The sequence below is a fragment of the Mastomys coucha genome, unplaced genomic scaffold (genome assembly GCF_008632895.1).
Source record: "Mastomys coucha isolate ucsf_1 unplaced genomic scaffold, UCSF_Mcou_1 pScaffold18, whole genome shotgun sequence".
NCBI classification, from domain to species: domain Eukaryota; kingdom Metazoa; phylum Chordata; class Mammalia; order Rodentia; family Muridae; genus Mastomys; species Mastomys coucha.
In genome coordinates this window covers 90,869,537-90,882,726 of record NW_022196900.1, presented here as the reverse complement: position 1 = coordinate 90,882,726, position 13,190 = coordinate 90,869,537, and the positions used below count along the sequence as shown (strand labels likewise).

Here is a 13,190-nt window from a genome sequence, read left to right as displayed (position 1 = left end):
CATATTGTCACACTTCTACCCTTCAGCCCATTGACCTGATGACCTGAGCCCAGGCCTGTTCGAGGAATTGGAAAAGTTCACTGTGAAGTAGGTTGCAATAGATTCCCGCCACCTGACCCCTGTTCCATAGACGTGTGGCCCAGCCAAAGAGCGCGGCCTTTCTTATATCCAGCACTGTTTAGGCTCCCAGGGCACTGCCGGTCAACTCACTCACCACAGGATGGCCACCAGCACCTTTGGGAAACTGGTGAACATCTTGAACTGCTGACCATGGCCAGTCTTTTTTATGCATACAGAAAAGTGGTTTTTTTTATACGAACTTTCTCACGGTTTCTAGATATTTTTTAAAACTCTGAATGCTGAAGAGAAAGAAGAGGGCCGTGTCTTCCCCCAGCAGCAGCCGCATGATGGCTGGGTCTGAAATCCCAAGTGGATCCAGCCTGATGTCCTCGCAGTTGCACACAGGGGGAGGAAATAAGCCCATCTTCCTTCTCTTCCAGCTTTTTACAAGCAGTCAAGGCTCAGTATTCCCCAGCTCTGTCCTGTGCTCCACTCTCCCAAGAACCAACCACCTTGAACTCAATCTCATCAGAACCTTCTTGAGATCAGCCGGGTCCCTGTGTGCCATCTCTTTCCCCAGCTTCAGCAGGGGCTCAGGCTTCAACTGTGCAGAGGAGGGAGGCACATAGACTATCCCTGAGTCATACTGCCCTTCCTGCCCCTGGGGTCACCACAGAGAGCCCCCCCACACTGTCTGGCTCCCAAGAGCCTTGTCTCTGGGGTGCCCTGTGAAGATCACATACATTTTCTCATAACAAACCATGAATTGGGAACTTGCCCCCATTTTCAGAGGAAGTCATTGGAGTCTTAGGGAAGCAAAGTGACTTCCCAGGATCACTCAGAGGACCAGAGTTGTGATCTAAACCCACATGACTCTAAAGGCTATATCTAGGTTTTGGGGGTGCCCTGGCTCATTTCCCCCTGTGGTGGGAAGGGAATCCCTTCAAATCACGTCTTCTGGTAAACAGAGCAGGCGTCAATAGCTCTGCCAGGTACTCTGGGCAGTCCTGTGGGAAGTACTGATTGCTGGGGCTTTCTGGGTCTTCATCAGGCGCCTCTGCACATCCCCAGCTGCCATCTTATCACCCCTCTGCCTTTGTTCCCCCATCCCCAGCATTCCTGTAATAAAATTGAAGAGCCTAAGTAGCTTGGTGCTTTTCCTTTGAGCAGGATGTTTGGTTTTGTCCTTCCATAGCCAGAACGCCACCCCTGTTGGGGAATGGGCAAGGGTGGGCACATTTGAGCTGGAATGTTTTGGAAGCCTTGTCTGTCAACAGAGGTTGAGAGACTTGCAGAAGGCAAGTTTGTAATAGATAGAATGACAAACTATAGTACAGAACCCGGAAGTTTGTGTTGAGAATGGTCCTGATGTTGAACTCATTAGAAGTTGAGTGTATGACCAGTATTAGATAACTATGGGAAGAAATGTACCTGTGGGGGTGATGGGATGACTCACTGTGTAAAGGTGTTTGCTACTCAGACAACTTGAGTTCAGTCCCTGAATTCCCCATGGTGGAGAGAAGCAATTCCTGGTTTGGTTTGGTTTGTTTGTTTGTTTTTGTCTTTGTTGTTTGTTTGTTGTTTTTTGAGACAGGGTTTCTCTGTATAGCCCCAGCTGTCCTGGAACTCACTCTGTAGACCAGGCTGGCCTCGAACTCAGAAATCTGCCTGTCTCTGCCTCCCAAGTGCTGGGATTAAAGGCGTGCGCCACCACTGCCTGGCCCTGGTTATCTTTTGACCTCCTCATAGGCACCATAGTGCACACACAGTGGTAGGATGTAAGGATGGAGAAGATCTGTAAAAGAAGGTTGAGTCAGAAGTCAAGGAAACATGCTGAGCCAGAGTGTGTCAAAGCCTAGCCTTCCACAGAAGAAAGGCTCTGCAAACCACACTGCAAAGCCAAACCAGCCCTTTGTTTCCATATCATTTTCACTGACACAGAGAGGTAAAGTCAGTTTCCAGGCTATGGCTTGATTATAACCAGTTATTTATCCTACGGGAACCAGCGCAACATGAAGTACAAGAAAAACATAAGCCAGGCAAAGGTGGTGCACGCCTTTAATCCCAGCACTTGGGAGGCAGAGGCAGGTGGATTTCTGAGTTCGAGGCCAGCCTGGTCTACAGAGTGAGTTCCAGGACAGCCTGTGCTATACAGAGAAACCCTGTCTCGAAAAACCAAAAAAAAAAAAAAAAAGGAAAAATATTTAAATGGTCCGGTGCCACACAGTGGTGGCTTTGTCACTGATAGACTGTGTGTCTGACAGTGATACCCAGCAATCAAAAAGGAGCTGAGAAATTCCAGCTATCTAGAACTTGGCCCCTGCTCTATCTGTGTTTAGATGTAAATGTCTACAATTGGGATACAACTTCCCTGGGATTTAGCACAGTTGCAGCTGTGCAGGGTTGTAGCCTGGAGCAACAGGCTTTACGAATTCACCTAGGTGTGCAGTGTATTATGTAGGTGTGTGTAAGAACTCACTGTTTGTATAACTCAGTCACCTAAGGACACGTTTCTCAGAGAGTACCCGCGCTTCAGCAACATATAACTATAATTTCAAGAGGACAACAATAGACAAATAAAGCATGTACGGGTGTAGTAAGGCAGGTCTGGGCATAATGCCCATTGTGACTGCATAGAGCTGTCCACCCACGAATCCAACACATTTGTTCCTGGCAGGTGGGGATTACAGGCTTTGGGACCAAGGGAATGCAACTGGTGAGTCAGGCAAAGCCATGTGCAGAGAAAAAAGTGTATCCCCATTAACTGGATGCCATGGAGACCAGGAGAAAGAGCGAGCTTGAGAGCTTCGGAGTCTCTGAGAGTCATCAATCCACCCATCTAATTAACAGACTGAATTATGCTGCACACGTGTGTACGCGTGTATGCGTGTGTGAGACAGTGATCTTTGAGCTTTTAAGTAGAAGAAAGCTACTCCGAAGCTTTGGAGGACATGCCTCAAAGGCGAAAGCAACTATTTTTGCTGTGGGTTGTGTCTGGGAAGCGTGAACTGCGAGTCCAGAGTAGGCAGGAAGGGTTGAAATGCCAAGATGACATGATTCGGAGACTTCCTGCCGCAGAAGTAGGGACTGCATCAACTGTTTTCGGTGCTGAGCGGCAACACTGGCAGGCTGCCGCTTTCCAGAAGTTTGTTGACACTAAACACGAGAAGCAACTCCCACGGCAGCAACTAAACTCACAAGGAAACTCCAGCGGATGGAAGCACAGAATCGCCCCCCCGCCCGGGGAGAGGGCGTGGCCCAGAGAGGGTGTGGCCTCCTGGCGGCATGCCGTCCACTCAGAGCCCGCGTCCGGTCCCGGCCCCGTGCTAGGCCCGCCTCTCCTGGGCGTGTAGCTTGCCGCGCAGCTGCAAACGATTGCTTCCGGAGGCGGATCAGCGGAAGTGAGGACGTTGGAGGCTTAGCCGCCCGCTGTGGTAGGAGGGGCTGAGGTGAGCGGAGCTCGAATCCGAGGTGAGCCCGGTGCGGGGTCGGGCAGGCGGCGGGTCGGTGAGCGTCGCGTTTGCGTCCCCGGCCGGCGTCTCCGTGCCGGCGCGGGGCAGCACGCGTCCCCTGCTCCCGTGCAAGTTCTCGCGGGAGTTGCCGCTGTCTGCCCCGCTTAGCGAGGGCGCTAGTCCCCGGGCGGAGCTGCTGGCCAAGTCACCCAGCGGTCCGGATCGACCCGGCCGTTGGAGTGCGGTACGCCCGGGCCGCGCGGCGATCTGGGACCTCGCTGGCCTGGGGGCTCCTGCGAGCTCGGGCCCGGCCCGGCCCGGCCCGGCCCGTGGGTGCAAGGGCCGCTGGACGCGCGGTAGGGACTCGGCCGACCTTGGCCCGGGCCGGGTCGCCGTCGCGGGGCTGGGGACGCGTCGTTGAGGGCGCACGGTGCTGCCTCCGGCCGGCCCTTGGCGCCTAGTTAGACCCTCGCGCGCTCTGCCCAGGTGCCCGCCGGGCACTGCCGGGCAAAAGTTTCTCCCTGGCCCAGGACTGCGGGTCGAGGCCCTTCTCGGAGCAGAGAGGGTCGGCTGAGGGAGACCACACGTAAAGACGCGTGCACGGCCAGCGCGGAAGGGGCCGGGGAGCGGAGACCCCGGGCTGCGGAACAGGCGAGAGCGGCTAGCGGGCACGCGGGGGGCGGGGCCCGAGCCTAAGTTAGTGTCGCCTGCAACGCGCTTACAGTGGCTGGCAGGGGCCGAGGTGTGGGCCGTTTGGTTACTTCCATTTCTGTTTTGAGCAGCCTCGGAAGGCGATCCAGGCCGCTACGGAGTGAACTAAGGACCCAAGCTGCCCGGGACAGAGTGATGGATAAGCAGGGTGCTGAGGGACGGGGGATGAGCTGCTTAAGGAAGGGTTTTGTTGGGTCCCAGAGGCAGTGGTATAGACTGGGACACACAGCTAGGGCGTGTTGGGAGCTGGTAGCCCGGTAGCAGTATGGCCCCAGCAGAGGACTAGGGAGGGAGTACGGGCTGCAAATCGTGTACTTGCCAGAGCTTGGTCTGGAGAGAGCTGGAAGATGGAGTACACCCTGCTGGCAGGACTGTGGAGTCTAGGAGAGAGTTGAAAGTTTTAAACATCTGAGCAATAGAACGGGCAGCTTGCCGGGCAGTGGTGGCGTATGCCTTTAATCCCAGCACTTGGGAGGCAGAGACAGGTGGATTTCTGAGTTCGAGGCCAGCCTGGTCTACAGAGTGAGTTCCAGGACAGCCAGGACTGCACAGAGAAACCGTCTTGAAAAACCGAAAAACAAAAGAACGGGCAGCTCATTAAAATGCTGTCACTTGAAGTTTGGATTCGGTTGGAGTTTTTGGAGATGAAGCAGGACAGGAGAGGGTGTAATGGCAGAAGTAGCACACTTAAGTGGCATTTAGCAAGAAGTCTGGCATACGGGGACTTTGTAGGCTTGAAGAGGACTGCACATATCAGAACCTGGGCCAGACAAGTCCTTTCCTCTCTCCATGTGTACTCCCATGACCACTCTCTAAGGCAGAAGAGGAACTCCAGCTCTCCCTTAAGAGATACTGGCCATCCAGTTCATCTCCTCACTGAGAGAACCAGACCTAGGATCTCCAATGACTTCTTACGGAGGAATTGCAAACCCTCAGGATAAGACCTCTGGTCTGCCTTTTGTAATCTCTTGGGATGCTCTGTCCTCTTCAGAAGTCAGTCCTTCACTTTCCTATTCTCTCCAAACTCACCATGGGGCCCTGGGCTGTAGTCACCTCATATGACCGGTCACCTGCCTCATGTGCCTCTTAATGATACCCAGCCTTTCATAGAAAAATGTGTCCAGGTCCTGTCCTGCTGGACTTGAGTTCCTTAAAGGCATAGATGTCTGGCTGGAGAGATGGCTCAGCGGTTAAGAGCACTGACTGCTCTTCTGGAGGACCTGAGTTCAAATCCCAGCAACCACATGGTGGCTCACAACCATCAGTAATGGGATTCAACGTCCCTTTCTAGTGTGTCTGAAGACAGCTACAGTGTACTTATATAAATAAAAAAAATAAATAATATTTTTTTAAAAAGCACAAATGTCTACATGCCTGGCACTAGTGGGTATTTTTGTGTTTAATGGACATAAAAAGCTCACGGACAGAACCTCCATGCCAGGGTAGCTGTGAAGGGTGCAGTCAGGAGCTTTGTATATTAACCTTATAAATGCATTTTCAAAATTCAGGAGTAACTGTCTTATTTTAAATTTTGTTAAGCACTTTACCCACCCAATTTCACTGACCTTTAGGGTAGCCAGAGTGGCAACTTTACCTTTTTCTCCATTTTACCAATGAGGAAAGCAACATCCAAAAGACAGAGTCATAGATAAGGAAAAAGAAAAAAGGAAAAAAAAAAGCTCTTGGGGCTGGAGGTGTGGTTCTGTGACAGAATGTTGCAGTTGGGGTCGGGGTGATGCATTACAACCACTTAAAGCTCTTTTCCCCATAGCCCAGTAGACTGAAATTAGCATGAGTTGGCTGTTGAGTCTTTCTTACCTACTTGAATTTTCAAGAATGCTTAGGCTTGGATGGCTTTCTTGGTTTTGCTCTCCTTTGATCTTTGTGACCACCCAAGTGTTCTATCTGCATCTTGGAGGCGTTGCCTTGCTAGAGCCCGGAAGTTTCCCTGGGTTGGCCAGGCTTTCTCAGCCGGTCTGAAACACAGCCTGTAATGGGTCTGTCTGTGTTTAGAAAAGCCAGGGTCAAGGAAGGGCAGCCTCTTGGGCTAGCTTTCTGCCTTTAAACATTGGCGATGCTGGTTTTAGTAATGGCTCTGCAGAGGTTGTTTTGTGGCCACTGAGTGCCTGCTCTCTGGGGTTGTTTCACAGGAAAGAAACTCTCATACTCCCAGAAATGGCCTGATATGAAGGAGTTACACCTCCAGCTTCCCCTGTGGGTGCCTCGTCCTTCAGGTGCCGGAGCTGGCTGAAACATCAGGAATGGAAGCCAATGTGGTAAGAAGTCCCAAGGCAGGGGGCTAGAGAGCAGTACTATGCTTGCTTAAGAACTACACGAGGTCCTGAGACAACAGTTCATTTTTGCTTTTCTCTGAAGCCCTGCCATTTGAGCAAGGCTGGGATCCTACTTCCTTTTTTGTACAGAGGAACATGAGGGAGCCTGACCAGCCATACCACCAGCTAATTCTCGTCCCTTCTCTAGACCCTCCCCACCACTGACTACTTTAGCAGCAGCAGCTGTAGAGACTGGCCCTAGCAATTGGCTTGACTCACCTCCAGGAAGAGAAAGGCAGGCAAGGAACAGTAGTTGGACTCACTCTGAGGTTTGGGGTTATCTGTCTTTCTCTAGACTATCCCAATCTGGCAAAACAAGCCACATGGGGCTGCTCGCAGTGTGGTAAGAAGAATTGGGACCAATCTCCCCCTGAAACCCTGTCCACGGGCATCCTTTGAGGTGAGTGTGCAGGGAGGGTTCAGTGTATGGGACATAGATGCTACTTCTGGGCCTCAACATCTTGCCAGTTGCTAAGGCTTTTTTTTTTTTTTTTTTTTTTTTTTTTTTTTTTGGTCTGCTTTCCTGGTCACTTTCATTTACTGAATATTTATAATAGATCCTGGACACTGCCTTTCTGATTGCACACAGACGCGTGACCACAACAGTCAGCCTTCCAGCATGCTCACAGATTGACAATTTTTCATCTTATCTTTGTTGCTACTACAAAGTGTCTCAGGTTTTATAAGCTTCCAATGATGCATTTTTATTAAAGCAGGCCCCAAAGCCTTTGCTAAACCAAATCTCCAGATGACTTACATTAGAGCTCTGAGGCATTTGTGCCTTGTGTCTCTCTACATGTGTGCTGTGATTCTTGAGTAGACCTGCTCTTCTCATCAGCTCTGAGTGGACAACTTTGCCTCTATTTTTAGTGTTTCTCATTGGCCTCAAATCCCCATACTCTTCTGTCCACACATGGCCACTCTATTACTCTGTGTCTATGGATGCTTTAAAAGCATCCACTACAGTAGAGATGCCTACTGATGGCCAAGGTCTCTGAGACCTGCTTCTGTGGCAGAAAATTGAATAATGTTCATTAGAGCCAGATGCCTCCATTAAGAACTCCTTGTGAGGCACCAGCTCTGTGTTAGATGGTTATGGTGGCAAGTATGGGAAGTGGAGACTTGAAAGCATTATTGGCACAGAGAAGCATAAATTAGTGCATGAGGACCTGAGGCTTAGGTATTTAAAGGGCAAGCTGATAGAGTGAGCGAGTGAGTCTGTGTGGGAACTAAGTCCAGGGTTAGAAGTGGTATCAGGGCTGGTGTTAGGTAAGATTGGGATTGGAAATGTGTAGTTACTAGACAAGTGTCTCATTACTGAACACTATCCGGAGCTGTCAGAGGAACCTGGGAAGGTCCTGAGTACACAGAAGCAAACAAAGGGAAATAAAGCTGTGGAGCATGACACTGTGCAAGTGTCCTCACATTTGATTACATCCATTGTCAGATGCTGCTGAGCAAAGACAGTTAAGGACACAGGCTCTTGAGAGTAGCATATATGAGTAGCATTAATATTTAGTATATGGGACTGAAGAGATGGCTCAGCAGCTGCTTTTCCAGAGGACCCAGAGGGCACCTGGCAGCTGTCTGTAGCTCCAGTTCTAGAAGATCTTGACATCCTCTTCTAGCATCTGTAGGTACCAAGTATGCACATGGTACAGACATCATGCAGGCAATTCATTAAGGGGGGAGGGGCAACTCAGGCCAGTCCCATTAAGTAGCCTGATTTGTAAGCCGGAAGCTTTCTCCTTATTCTAGGAAGCCTTAAGTGCTAGATTGGGTGTCCCATTTTGCATTAATCTCATTAGCTCTCATCATGTTGGGTAAATGTTGAATTTTGCTTTCTCACAGACCCTGCCCAACATCTCTGACCTGTGTTTGAAAGATGTACCTCCAGTCCCTACTCTGGCAGACATTGCCTGGATTGCTGCAGATGAAGAGGAAACATATGCTAGGGTCAGGTAGCAGTTCTGCTGGTGACGGGCAGTTTCTACCAGAAGTGGCAACCAGCAAGGAGGGTGCTTATAAGAGGCTGAGGGGCACTAGGATTGAGAGCTATGGGCCTAAACGGGAGTGGAATCTGTGGGCTGAAGGAATTTCATCAGGGATAGACAGTGGCTAGCTGTCTGTATTAAGGCATCTTCTTCTTTCTCTGGCCCAGGAGCGATACACGCCCTCTGAGACATGCCTGGAAGCCCAGCCCTCTGATTGTCATGCAGCGCAATGCTTCAGTGCCCAATCTGCGTGGGTCCGAGGAGAGGCTCCTGGCCCTGAAGAAGCCAGCCTTGCCTGCCCTAAGCCGCACCACTGAGCTACAGGATGAACTGAGCCACCTTCGCAGCCAGATTGCTAAGATAGTGGCAGCAGATGCGGGTAGGAGCCCCACACCGAGCATGTAGCGGGCTGTCCTTTCTCTGCCCCTGATATTGAACAAGATAAGGATGAGAAAAATTATAGTCTGTGACTCAGGAAGATAGGCACAAGGCTCTGAGGTGCTCAGCAGGTAAAGGCAACTGCCACCAAGCCTAACTAGCTGAGTTCCGTCTTCATCCCTGTGACCCACATGAGGGAACAAAGACCAGACGTCTACAGGTTGTCCTGACCTACTCTGGTAAACCTGTACCTACACACATACAGTAAATAAATGTAATAACATTTCTTAGGAACTCTGAAGAACAGCTGTCTCAATTAAAACAGTTCAAGCTCATAGATAGCAAAATTCAAAATATCAAACCAGAACACCATCACAGTTGAGAAAATGACAAATGTAGGAAATGGAGGCCTTGCTTGGCTTGGTTTAAACCAGGACTTCCAGCCAGGTGGGGGTGGGGTGGGGTGCACCTTTAATCCCAGCAGTTGGGAGGCAGAAGAAAGCAGATCTCTGTGAGTCTGAGGCCAACCTGGTCTGCAGGGTTCCAGTACAGCCAGGGCTACACAGAGAACTGTCTTGGGAAAAACAAAAAACAGGGCTTCAAACCTATACCCCACTGTGGAATGGGAGCGATTAGGAGTCATGACTTCCTGTGGGATGGGGTTTCTATCCTAGACACTCAAACGCCAGTGCTTCTCCGCTTCATTGGAGCTCTCAGTGGGACGTGGGCTAAGGACGACTCCCTTGAGGATATCCCCACCCATGGCACTGCAGAAATGTCCCAATGTCAGCTCAGGGAACAAGTGTGTTCTGTAGGCACTGTGTGTGTGAGATCACTGCTGTACTGCAGCCCAATGTCCATTATGCCTGTTGTTTTCTCTTTCAGCTTCGGCTTCATTAACGCCAGATTTCTTATCTCCAGGAAGTTCAAATGTCTCTTCTCCCTTACCTTGCTTTGGATCCTCATTCCACTCTACAACTTCCTTTGTCATTAGTGACATCACCGAGGAGACTGAGGCTGAGGTCCCTGAGCTCCCAACAATCCCCCTGCTTTGTTCAACCAGCCCTGAATGTTGCAAACCAGAGCCTAAAACCACCTGCAGCTCGTCTGAGGACGACGACTGCCTCTCCCTGTCCAAGGCCAGCAGCTTTGCAGACATGATGGGCATCCTGAAGGATTTTCATCGGATAAAACAGAGCCAAGACCTGTGAGTATCTGACAGCAGCTCTGGTAATCTCTTAGTCACTCCTGGCTCATGATGAATAATCATGTTGCGCATTCTCAAAGCTTGCTGAGTGCCTAGGACCTAGTTTGAGGAAAAAGCAACACTTTACATTTGTTCTATTAAGTTACCTCAATCGAGTGTTAAGAAGTAGCTATGGAGCTGGAGAGAGCTCAGCAGTTCAAATTCCCAGCTCCCACAAGGGACTCACAACTGTCTGTAACTCTAGACCTACATACAGGCAAAACACCAATGCATTGGTTTAAAAGAAAAAAAGATTCAGTAGCTTTTTCGTTTACATGCCGCAGCTACCATGTTTCCCATGCTCTGTCCTTCAAAACGAGGTTTGTAAGACATACTGGTGTCTCAAACTAGTAGACTTTGGTGGAAGGAGAATTTCATAAGAGGTTTTATTGTTGAAATAGTGAGGTAGCTCAGGGGTTAAGAGCACCATGTGCTCTTGCAAAGGATCCAAGCTTTAGTTTTGTTTTTTCAAAACAGGGTTTCTCTGTGTAGTCTTGGAACTCACTCTGTAGACCAGCCTGCCTCTGCACCTGAGTGCTGGGATTAAAAGGCATCCACCACCACCTCGTGCCTTCACATATAATATATATTATATAAAATTCATATAAATCTGGCTGCTCATCAAAACTACTCAGATTTAGGGGGTTGTTTGTTGGTTTGTTTTTTGAGACAAGGTCTCACTCTAAAGCCCTGGTGGCCCGAGACTCGCTTTGAAGATCAGGCTGGCCTTGAATTTTCAGACTTCTGCCTGCCTCTACCTCCCAAGTGCTGGGATCAAAGGTCTGAGCCACTACACCCGGCCCAGATTTGTACACACTAAAACCAAAGCAGAATACCCAGAGAATGAAGCTGTGGCTGACTTTGCTCAAGTCTGAGGGAATTTGAGCAGGTCTGGGGTTTGAAGTATGGCCATTCTCTGAGCCACCTGAGAAGCTTCCTGGTAGACAAGCTCTAGAACTGCCCGAGGGAGCCTGTCCCTTGCAGCTACTCCAGATGTATCCTGAGTGACTCTACAGAAGACCTTGTTCTTGGGCACCTGGCTGCCCAGTATAGCTGTCCTTGTTAGTGCTGGGCAAGAAACTTGCCACTTGAGTCTTCTTATCTGGCTCATAAGGGTTCTTTGATCTCTTACTCCCCCAAATTCAGGTGCTGCTTCACCTCATTTTGGTTGGCCCTGATCCCCTTTTCTTCTAGTCAGTGTTCTAAAACATGCCTCTTGTTTTAAGGCATCTGTATAGCTCAAGCTGGTCTTGAACTTGCGGTCCTTCAACCTCTGCTTCATGAGTTCTAGAAATAGACATTTGTCATCAGCTCAGTTTCTAGTATTTGACTTCTTAGACCAAATTATATCCAAAACCATTGCCAAACCTGCCCCACGTGTGTCCTGGCATCTTTTTCTTTAATAGAAGAAAGAATGGTTCAGTTAGCCGGGTCAGCAAAGGTTCAGATAATGTTGACTTTCAGATTTGAAGTCAATCTTTGACCTTCATGTATTTCTTCAAAAACCAGTAAAACACTTCAGGAAACAAGAAGTTAACAGCTTCAGACGACTATTTCCAGAGTATCTGGGATGCTCTTCTATGATAAATGTGTGCCTACCCTAGCGTTCAGTTTTTCCCCACAGTTCCTTCTGGGGGGTGAGGGGGATGACGACAACCCACAACAGCTCACTTAAGGGAAGATGATGGTAGAATATCCCCAGAATTGTAAGGGTCAGAACTCCAACTAATTGATAGGCCTTCCTTTTACCCATATTTTGTAGCTGTGTAAGAAATATAGGAATTCTAATTCAGAGATGGGGTCCAGATCAGATAGCTTGGTTTTAAAGGCCAAACACTGACTGTAACTGAGATCTGCATGCTGAATCTTCCCATAGGTGAGGGAACATGCACTGGCAAGTGCTTCACAGAACTGCTGTGAAGATTCAGGGGTAAAGAGTGCACAAACACCATGACCCAGTACAGAGCAAGTGTGCCCTAAATGCAAGTTCTTGTGTCTCCAGGAGCCGGAGCTTGCTGAAGGAGGAAGACCCTGCTGCCCTCATCTCTGAGGTCCTCAGGAGGAAGTTCGCCCTGAAGGAAGAAGACATTACTAGAAAAGGAAACTGACAGCACGGACTGCAAACTCTCTCTCTTGCTCCTCAACTCCTTCAATAGCTGCCTTCCTCACCGCAGATGTCTGTCTCAGAGATCTGCAACAGTCTTGCTGACGAGGGCTTGGGCTGGAAGAGAAGAGCTGGATTTTGTGTTGTTACTTGCACTTAAACCTTGGCAGAAGCTAAGGTCTGTGGTTTTTTGAGATGAGGCATTTGTTACAGATAATTGGGTAGATCTCTGCTTAAGAGGTGACGTTTGTTTTTTCTTGTCTCTGAAAACTAAGCCCTCAATGAATGACTTAATTAACTCACTGCATTAGACTCCATAATTGGTCTCACTGGACACGTGCACAGCTGTTGCTCTCAGCAGCTTCCCTGCAGCGCCACTGGGCTAGGGGGAGCGGCTGTTTATGTTCATGTCCACAGGAAGGTCTTCTGCTGCTCCATCCTAGACCTGCCCCAGTGCCCAGCAGCCACCCTCTCCCTCTAGCTACAGAGGCCAGGCCACTGTACCAGCCAACTTCTGGGCTGCTGCAGGGAGGCCCGGCCTATTTTTTCTTAAACATATTTTATAAAACTACAACCTCCTCAGTTCCACTGATTGAAATTTTTTTCTTCCATGGACTTACTGAGTCCATCTAGGAAGGAGAAACGAGAGAAAAAGAATGTACCATCCTTCTTCTAGGACAACGACTGATTCTCTGGGTTGGGATATGATTTTATTTACTGCATCATGCATGACTCAGGTGCCCTCAGGGCCCTTTTCTCTATGGTATGAATACTGTGTGTTTGAGTTGAAGCATTACCTGATATTAAATGAAGGATTTGGAGAAATGGTGCATTTTTTTCTTTGTTCCTCTCTCAATTTTGACCACAGTAGCCTCTGGTGAAGAGAGGGCTCCTGACTTCCTTTCTTGCCCT

At 49.3% G+C, this 13,190-nt stretch overlaps 1 protein-coding gene across 7 annotated transcripts; it reads left to right on the top strand.

The window, feature by feature from the left end:
* Positions 1–3,378: 3,378 nt before the first annotated feature.
* Mtfr1l (mitochondrial fission regulator 1 like) lies at positions 3,379–13,103 on the top strand. Of its 7 annotated transcripts, none has more exons than XM_031379024.1 (7): positions 3,379–3,509; positions 6,374–6,499; positions 6,852–6,956; positions 8,408–8,517; positions 8,718–8,929; positions 9,814–10,135; positions 12,177–13,103. In XM_031379024.1, the coding sequence occupies exons 2-7, from the start codon at positions 6,485–6,487 to the stop codon at positions 12,280–12,282; spliced, it is 870 nt and encodes a 289-aa protein (XP_031234884.1). In that variant the 5' UTR covers positions 3,379–3,509; positions 6,374–6,484; the 3' UTR covers positions 12,283–13,103. The 7 variants fall into 7 exon arrangements, with proteins under 7 accessions (XP_031234884.1, XP_031234888.1, XP_031234887.1 ...); XM_031379028.1 differs by having other exon boundaries at positions 3,379–3,531; positions 9,923–10,135; positions 12,177–12,583; XM_031379027.1 differs by having other exon boundaries at positions 3,380–3,531; positions 9,850–10,135; positions 12,177–12,583.
* Positions 13,104–13,190: the final 87 nt, after the last annotated feature.